General features: G+C 37.6%; 1 protein-coding gene across 5 annotated transcripts in view; it reads left to right on the forward strand.

Annotated features, from left to right (window-relative positions):
- Positions 1-9,674, forward strand: part of UBE2V2 (ubiquitin conjugating enzyme E2 V2) — a 34,630-nt gene extending 24,956 nt beyond the window's left edge. For 4 of the 5 annotated variants that reach the window (XM_064385799.1, XM_064385802.1, XM_064385790.1 and 1 more), the window contains 2 exons: positions 3,058-3,183; positions 8,812-9,674. In XM_064385799.1, coding sequence (XP_064241869.1) covers positions 3,058-3,183; positions 8,812-8,958 — 273 coding nt within the window. In that variant the 3' untranslated portion in view covers positions 8,959-9,674. Of the gene's footprint in view, positions 1-3,057; positions 3,197-8,811 lie in introns of all 5 variants that reach the window. The other variant, XM_064385779.1, reaches the window with a different exon arrangement.
- The last annotated feature ends 228 nt before the right edge of the window (positions 9,675-9,902 follow it).

Below are 9,902 nucleotides of genomic sequence, written 5' to 3' on the forward strand. Positions count from 1 at the left end.
AACACGTAACTGTCTTTCCCCATTTTGTCACGTTCCTGATAATTTCAATTTTGTAGTAAACTGGCAATGTATTTTCAACTTCTACAAGTTCTGTAGAACAGCCTTTCAGTATAACAGTGTTAGAATATCAGTTGAATCATACCTAAAGACTAGCAGCTTCTAATCACCTTTAATCCTTCTGACCTCTGAAGTTCTGTAGAGTGTCATTTAGACTGATACAACTTGCAAGAGAAGTAATCACCTCTGGTGTGTATCAGCCATATCAGATATGAGTGGGCTTTAGTTGAATTACTGCCCACTTTCTTCCAAGTTACAATATGATGCAAAAGATCAGTGTGTAGCTGAGACCTTTAAATGAGTATATCTAAGTAGCCCTCAGTTAGCACATGGCTTTCACTGCTAGAGTGAGAACTATCTCGTGTGTCTCTTGGTACTGCAGGGCTTATGGGATGAGCTGTCCAAGACAGAGATCAGAGCTCTTCCTCAATGAAAAGAATGCCTTCCAAAGTAGCAGAGTTCCAGAGATATCTTCAGTGCAATTCAGGTTTCTTTTGGAAGTCCTTTGCCACTTGCAGTAGGCTGCTTTGAACACCTGAATGACCTTGCTGAGCCCCTAAGATTTGGGTGCAGCTGGGAGAGGGCAGATTTAATAGATAATCATAATCACTGTATGCTTTGCATATTCTGTGGAATCAGTGTTTGACTCCATTTTGAGGAAAGTTTGTAGCCTAATGTGTTGGGATAAAAACTTGAAAATTTTGACCTAGCTGTCATAGGGTCTCCCTGGCTCTCCAAAACCCCTCCAGAACTGCCTGTGACTGCTTTCTTGTTCAGCCTAAGGTAGACTACTACACACCTTTGAAAAGAGATTATGATGTGTATAATGCTATACTTATAATACTAATATAAAAGGTCCCATGTGTTTTAAAAAAATAGTAAAAGTACTCAACCCAGCTTGGGATACACTTTTAGTCCTGGTCAGTTTGTAGTTCTGTGAGTTTATTTTTTTTTATGATAAAGAGTGCAGGCAAATAATGTATCTTGTGCCATGTCAGGGACATGAAACCTTGCAGACAGAATGACTTGCAATATGTAGTGACTGTAGAAAGTGGAAGCCACCAGCTCCCAAACCAGTTACAGCACCTTGAGAAGAATTGCATGTCTAGTTTCAGGGCCTGTAGAAGATGAGTGTTTTTTGGAATTGGCTGAGTTAAGTAGATGGTACAGTTAGGCAAAACATGGAGAAAGTTGCTGATATTGTCCATGAAGTTCTTCACATATGTGGCTTCTCTACAGTGGTACAAAAAAAATTGCTTATCAGGCTTTTTTATTGCTTCATTTGAAAGGTGACCCAACTGCAAGAGAGGAGGGTAAGATTTGTTTTGGATTAATGGAAACATTTTTCTGACTTACAGAAAATGGGATTTTAGTTTTTTTGGGAAGCTGGCCAGGGATGCCTGGCTTGCAGTAAAACAATGACTTGATAAATTGAACAAAATTGAGAAGCCACCTGGATAAAGGAATGAGAATGAGCGCTGTTCTTGGGATTTTCCAGAGTTGTGAGCAGAACTGCATATATTTTGGCCTATTTTCACTGTAACTGACAGCATCCCTCTCTGGGGAAGTAAATTGTTCTGGCTGAATGAATAATGAGAATTTTAGTTACTGCAGCTATGTTACCTGTAGCAGGATAAGATGACTTCTATCTGGCCTTTAGTTTTTAATCATAGAATAAGAATGTTAAGGGTTGGAAGGGACTTTAAAGATCCTTAAGCTCAACCTTAAGATGTCCCAACATGCTGTGCCATGGGCAGGGACACCTCCCACTAGACCAGGTTGCTCAAGAGCTCATCTAATCTGGCCTTGAACACTGCCAGGGTTGAAGTATCCACAGCCTCCCTGGGCAACCTTGTCCAGTGCCTAATTACACTCACAATAATGGGAAAGATTAATAGAAAACCTTTTGTTTTTCATTGTTTCTTTGTGACCCACTTGCTTTTCAGTCTCTGTGCCTGCTCAAAAATTATGGTACACAGTTAGGGTGCAGAGTCCTGTTTTCACTCTGCATTTTAATTAACCACAGACTAGACTGTTGTTTGATACTTGGCTATGTGGTTGATACTTCTGCTTGGAGAGTGACAGCTGACTGATGCAGAACAGGTTAAAGATGCTACTTCTGGAAAGCTGAGAGGCATGTTGCTGCTTTTTTGTTCATGTTGGCTCTTTCTGTTGTGCCAGTGCAAAAGCAGGTGTAGAAATGGAGTTCATCTTCCTTTTGGAACACAGAGGCATGTGCATCAGTTACCAGCAGATCCTTGGCATGGTCTACTTGACAAGATTTAAAAAAAAAAAATAGAACCATATCTAGTTCTAATGTGGCTTTCTCAAAGTATACCTCCATTTAGAATTATCTGTTCCATGGTCATTTTGGAATGACCTCTGCAAACAAGCAGTCACTTTACTGTCCAAGCTCATAAATACTCCACTAAACCAAGTCATTCTCAGCTGCAGAAATTTCTGATATTTTCTGTAGTGCTAACTACTTCCAGAATACATTTCTTTTGCAGGTTATATTTTTGTTTTGGTTTTGGTTATATCTTAACTGTTAAATTATTGGCATTTCTGTCTTTCTTAATTTCCATTTTTTTTACAGTATTAGGTATTTCATTACAGGGGAAGGTGGTAATTTTCTTAAAGCTATTGATTGATTTCTAATTGATTTCTCTTAGTCCTGTACTGTGCCACTGTTGTTTTGAGGATGCAGGTGGATAGAAAGGATGAGAGCAAATGTGAATTAAAACGAGAATTGTATTAAAACTTGTGTATGGTGTAGTCAAAAAGCAGTGTAATTTATGCATAATCATGAAGTAATCAATATAGCCAAAACAGTGGAAATCAGTCAGTAATCCAAGACCTTCAGTTGGTACACAATATTAAAAAATTTATATTTATTTAATATTTCATAATTGTTATTCCTCTTGCCTTTGCTCTGTTTTAAAAAATATCTTAATATTTAGCTTTCAGTGAAATGCATTAGTCTGTCTTTTTGCTTTCTAGACAAACTATGAAAACAGAATATACAGTCTGAAAGTAGAGTGTGGACCTAAATACCCAGAAGCACCTCCTACAGTTAGATTTGTAACTAAAATTAATATGAATGGAATAAATAATTCCAATGGAATGGTAAGTTGAAATGGTAAGATCAACCATGTTGTTAATTTACACTAAAAAAATTTATGTGAAAACCAGGTGAGAAATATGCATGTTGCACAGAGCTTTCTATTTCATTTTTATAATATAAATGCAGATTTAAATTTAAATTTGGTGGCCTACTTCTTCAAATCTTTGTGGCTTTTTGTGGCTAAACAATGAGATGAGCATTATTTATAATAGCGAGACAGTTGTTTCTTTTAAATGAAGATGAAGGTTTTAGTGTGGAACAGGAAAACAGTAAGTGTTTAAGCTCTGTGTAGATATTTCTCTCATAATACTCTTATAAAACGGGATTAGTTTTGTATTGTAGCAGGAATATTACATATTTTCTCTGATGTTTCCACTAATTAAAATTATGAGACTCACTCTGGATGTATTAACTCACCTGTAATGAACTGGTGTATTTATACTCGTTTCCTTTTTACTGGATTTATTCAAATCCATGGTGATTCTGAACACCAGTCTTAAGACCTTTTGATATAGCTGGTAATCACTTGCATTTTAAAGATCAGTTTGCAGTAAGTTGCTTTCACTGATGCTGCAGTTGGGATGGGATGAGTTCAGAGACAAGCTGTGGCAGCATCTCAGGCAAGTGTGTTACTCAGTTACTCACCAGGTACTTAAACACAGTGAGCAATCGGGGTGCCCCTTTGCTCAGAGAGGAAGTGTGAGCTGCCTTGCATTTGCAGTGGTGTGTGCCTGTATCAGCAGGAAACACAATCACATTTGTGGGTACATTTGTCTTTACTGAATGCAGAGTAATTTGGTTAAGGTGATACCTAAAGGTGCATTAGCATCTTTGGATTTTAAATAATTTGTGAGATTTAAAAGAAATTTAGACTTGCATTTCTGTAATTACCAGTACTGAAGTGTGAAGCTCAAGTGTCTCAATGACTGTAGCAGGGGAGGGGGTTCTCAGGGGATCTTTTGAGCTGTTGTAGGTTGTAGAGTAGTGTTCTGGTTGGTCATCCAAAGCTAGTGCACGAATGCTTCGGAAATAATTTGAAATTACTCTGAAAATACGTTTATGTAGCTAACAATCTTACTCTCCCTGAAGATCCTGTTAAAATTGCTATCTGCAAATTGACTCATGCCCTTAATCACAGCTGTGGCTTGTTGTCTAAGGGTGTGTGTTTATTGAGAAGTTGTGAGAAGCAAAAACAGCTTACAGTATGTTTGGAAGATGATTTTCATACCTCTTCCTAGTTCCATGGGAATGTGTATTATTGTGATTCAGTGAAAGTATGTAGTCATGGCTTAATCTCTGCATACCTCAAGGTATAAGTGCTGGTTTTCAGAAGCAGGGCCTTAGGCTAGCAGAGCCTGAAGGCTTTTGTTTACTGAAGCCAGTAAGTTTGAGCTTCTGTTTGGAAAAGTCTACATTTGCTCAGCTTGCTGAGGAACAGGGTGACTACTGTGACAGGAAATCTGCCTAGTCATTTTAAAAGCACTGTTCAAACTGAGTCATTGCTACAGGAAAAATTGATTTTAATAAGTTAATAACCTTACATCAAACCATCGTTAATTTTTCGCCCCAGAAGATAAACTCTTGTATCTTATGAAGGATTTGCTATGCAAATGCATAACTTCTTTTTTTAATGGGTTTAAATAGGAATAAACTGTATTTTTAATGAAAGAAATTTTCATAAGAAATGAATTTAAAACACATTTATTATATAATTTTTAATATGCCCATTGTCCTAGTGTCCTGCATTTTATCTTACTTTGTATTTGTGGTTGCTAAAGGAACTGTGGAACAAACAGTGGGGCATGTTCAGCATCCTGGAGCAGTTAATATTGCTGCTTCCTGATAGCTCCTTCATGTTTCTTCCAAGCTGTTCTCCCACTTTCTGGTCATCTTTCATTTAATAGATCATAAGTGGTTTGAATTCTTTGAATTAATGGCAGGGTTTCATCTGCAGACTTCCTCTACTATCTGTGCTTCTGCAGGCACCCCCTGGGTTTTGACATGTGGCCAGCTTTTGGTCACATTGCCTGTAGATGTCAGGAAGAAGTCGTGACTTGCTGAAAAGAGACCTGAGACAAACAGCAGCTGAAATTGTTTTATCTTAGCAGATTACACTCAAAACATTTGTAATGTTGTTAAGGTAGGCTTGTGTGCCAGTTAACATCTGTGGAAAAGTAGGGCCCACACTGGGAGTTTTAGAGGGTAATAATTTCTGTTGAGTTAGAGTGTGAGGGGAAAGATGGATAAGTGCAGTTACTAGGGATCTAGGGAAACTATTCTCATACTGCCCTGTGGGCAATGGTTCTCAGCTTTCTTGACTTAAAAATCCCTTTATACTTTGCATGAAAAGGGCATGTGTGTAATGAATTTATCAATACTGACAGGTACAACTTTATTGACTTTTTGTTTGGTTATTCTGTGAGAGAGGAGTTGATAAGTAACTTTCTGCCAGCAGCATATCTTCAGGAATCCCTCTTTGATAAATTTAATGCCGGAAAGGAGAGAATTAGTTCAGGACTATTTTATTTCAAAAGACTTAGATGCTCTGAGGCACCCTGTTAAATTGCCTTTCTTATCTGCAAGTTAAGAAAAAAGTTTGTGCCTTTTTTCTTTTAGTTTACCTATGGAGCTGCTATATTTCTATACAGAATTAGATTGCTAAGGTCAAAAAAACTAGTACAAGTACTTGTGTAGAGCTGCACAAAATGCTTTTATGTGCTAATGGCATCACAGTTGTAAAACTGTAGATTATTATTCCTAATGCTACATGGTCTTTTCTCTTGGAGAGTTATGTATCCCATATTGATAAAACACAGGTTGCATTCTAATGTGCTGCTTGTTCTCCCATTTTCTTCTGAGTTTGTCTGATTTTTGCATCTGTGATAGTGCTTCTCAGCAGTCTGTCTTGCAGCATTTGCAGTCATTTCTGTGCTTTAAGATACCATTTACAGCTGGAAATGCTTGTTTGGTTTTAAATCATTTGGGACTCTCAGCTGTAAATCTGTAAGCTGCCCTGTTACTTCTTTGACTATGTTTGCTGTAGACATTTGCTACTTATTGAGTTGGAATATTGTAAACACTGAATACTTTGCATAATTGTATGAAATAATTTGTTTTATTTTCAACTGCTTAGAAAAAAATAATGCATTTTATATATTGCTTCTCTTGCTATTATTCAGGGTTCCTCAGTGGTGTACACCCCCCTCCCCCCATAAAATAGTCTAAATAAAATAGTCTTCAGATTGCAGTTTGCAGCTTTATTAGCTTTTATGTGACCTTGAAATGTCTCCGTCTGTGTTCCAGGGTGTGCATTTGAATATTACCTAATGCTTTTGTGTGTGATTTGAACATAGTTTGTGTCAGTCTCTTAAATGTCTTTAAATGTCTTATCATTGTTGTTCTTAAAGTGAGTTTATTTTGCACTAACTTGGAAATCAATTCTGCAAGACAGAAAACAGAACCTGAGCCAAAATCTTTACTGCTGCAAGATGTTATGAAAGAAGCTGGTGACTTGCAGAAAAGAGACTTGAGATAAACAAGCAACAAAAATGTCCTGTTGCAGCAGTCTTTAGTCAGAAAACATTCATAGCAATGGTAAAGCAGAGTTTGCAGTCTCTGAGTTTTTTGTTGCAAATTCCCAGGGAAAAAGAGAAGCAGGAGGAGCTTACTCTTTAGTTATCAGCTCTCATGTTCCAGTCTTTGTAGAACTGCATTATTTGAACAGCAGTGGTGACTGGCTGCTGTGTGCTGTAATTGAGGCAAACATCCAGACCTGAGGGAGCTGACAAAGGCAAAATTGAGGAGAAGCATGGGAAGGAAGATGGTGTGAAAGCAGAATTTCCAGACTGAAGATAGATGTTAATTTCTGTAGTCCCAGAGCAACTTCCTTTCCAGCCATTTTGCCTCCTATCTACTACATTAACCCAAATCCTCCTTTAAAAATGTAGTAATATCACAAGAATTACAGTGATGATTTCACCACTGCTGACTTTCAAAACCTTTTTCTGTATTGGCTCATGCACTCATGTATTTCAAACTGGCACGGCGTTGCTGCGTAATTGAGCTTTTCTTTTGATGGTGCTTTTTTTTTTTAATCAAATGTTTGCAATAATTATTAAGTCACCTGACTGCCATTCGTACTGCAGCTTGATGATACAAGTTGTTTTTGGCAACTCTGCTGACTTAAAGGGGTTCCCAACTCTGAGCAGAACATTGTGTGAAAAGAAATGCTTATAAGTGCTGAGCTGTAAATAAGGTCAAGGATCCTACTTAGGGACTTCTTTCCAAGGTGGTGCTTTAAACTGGGTGGGTTCTGTCAGTTCAGAAAATATTTCCCCATACATGGTTTACCTGAGCTCATAGGCAGTAGCAGTGTTAAAGGAACAAGAGAGGGAACAGAAGTTTCTTGAGATAGTATTGCTACTCAAGCCAGCATGTTGTTAAACCTTGGCCTCAGTTTCCTCCTACAAAAAAGTTTAGTCTCATCTGGTGTTCTGAAAATAGCCTCACTTCAAATAATCTAGAAATAAAACATCTGTGTTAACATTCTTATTTCTGATTCCAGGTTTTTTTTTTCTTTCAGCTTGCCCTAATTAAGATGGGAAAAGAAATTTCTTGATGTTTTATGCTGCTTAAATCATAAAACAGTGGTTTCCAGCACTCTTGTAGCCATGTGGGCTGCAACTCTACCAGAGGAATCCAGTAGCATGCAATAGCCCTATTCCTGCCCCAGGGCCTGCTTTGCAGTTGCACGGCTGTAGGCCCCTCTGTGCTCTTAAGTTCCTCCATGCAGGGGTTGGGACTTAACCTGCTGCCAAAACAAATCCCAGGATGACTTTCAATTGCTGACTTTCCTATGGAAACCTCCCCGTTATAATATAATTGTGTAAATTGTCCCACAGGTTTTATAAACGCATAGGAGAAGTCCCATGTCCTTTCCTTTCAGTTCCTATTCCACTTGGTAAGTGATGTACAGTAATCTTCACGGCTCCGTAAGCTGACTTACTGTGAGAAGGATGCAAAGAATTAAGAAATGTCTGAGCATTACAGATCAGTTATTTCAATATTGCAAGACATTTCTTAATACATGTAGTGCCTCTAGAGGTATCAGAAGCACCGTGTGATATCTGTGTGAAAGAAATCACCAACCCTACTTGTAGCAAAGAAATAATAAGGGAAATGTTCCATTAGAAAGGTATTCTATGGACTCCGGTGTGGCAGGTTCTTTTAAAGAACTGAGGAACAACCTCATATTAGCATAGTGAAGGTGATTCCTTGTTTCTTTTTTCGGGGTAATTTGAAAAAACCCCATAAATTTAGCAAGATAGCAGCTCCAGTTTTGCAGTGAACAGTTTGCTGGTGTCCTCCTCCTGTCCTCCTTTCCTTCACACCAATGTAAGTAGCAGCACAGATGGAAGGGTCCACCTGCATGGATTTTATTGCAGAATCTGTATCTGTGTGTAAGTATATAATTGTTTTCCTTAAAATATTTTAGGAACACAGGGACTTTATGCCACAGAGAAGGTGTCAGGGAATGCTTAGACCATTTCTTAGAGCGACTGTTGATAACAGTTATTTATGTAGATATTTTGTGTTCAATCATAAATTAGATTTCTCTCTTCTTTTTCCAGGTGGATGCACGGAGCATACCAGTGTTAGCAAAATGGCAAAATTCATATAGCATTAAAGTTGTACTTCAAGAGCTAAGACGTCTAATGATGTCCAAAGAAAATATGAAGCTTCCACAACCTCCAGAGGGACAAACTTACAATAATTAATTTTAGCTGATTCTCAAACTTCTGTCTTAAAACAACAACCTTCTACTCATGTAATGTCTTGATTAAATCTCACAATGCAAACACCCACACATTAAAAATTTCAGCTGGTATACATGACCTGGACATTTGTAAGAATATATATAATATATGTATGCCCAATATGTTTTCAGGCACTATGGGAGAAAAAGGCAGCACAATTATTTTTTTTCTCTTACTGAGGCACTGTCATTTAAGCATAAGCCTGAAATAGCCTATAATTGGAATTCAGGTTTTACAAGATGAAAGCATGACAGAAAGTGTCAGATTGCTGTGGAATAATATATGTTACTGAAAATAATTTCTGGAGAAGGCAAAATATAAATGGCATGCTTTATCCATCTTGCTTAGTAAAAGAGCTGCAGTTAAATTTGTTTTAAGGTAGCAGGTACAGTGAATACCGTTGCTCATCTTGTTTAATTTTGCAAGGGTGTGGGTGCCGACTACTAGTAGTGTCACAAAGTATGTTCAGGATTGTTTTGATACCTGTATTTATAAAATGGGGGGATTAATTTCTGTTAAGCAGCTCCTGTGTTACATGTATTGGACATGGCAAATATTTGTTTACAGTCTTTGTTCTAATAAACCATGCATTTAAGTTTTAGTGAAACAAAGGAAATGTATGGATATGTGATTGAGATTAAAGTTAGTCTTAAAATGTAAATAAAATGTGGAAAGTGTCTGAGGCTGTGCCATTTCTATAATAGTCATGTAATATATGTACAGTAACTGGCAGAAGTAGTGGAAAGCGAAACATAATATTGCTGCTGGTGTTACGTGCACCTTTTGCTCTTATCACTTTTGTATGCTTAGTTTACTTGAGAGGTCAAGATATTCCATATGTTGCAGGGGAGTAAGTTCTGTCATCTGTAGTATCACTTCTTTAGAGAAACTTGCACTCTCTCTGT

This window comes from Passer domesticus, chromosome 1, assembly GCF_036417665.1.
Source record: "Passer domesticus isolate bPasDom1 chromosome 1, bPasDom1.hap1, whole genome shotgun sequence".
Classification (NCBI taxonomy): Eukaryota; Metazoa; Chordata; class Aves; order Passeriformes; family Passeridae; genus Passer; species Passer domesticus.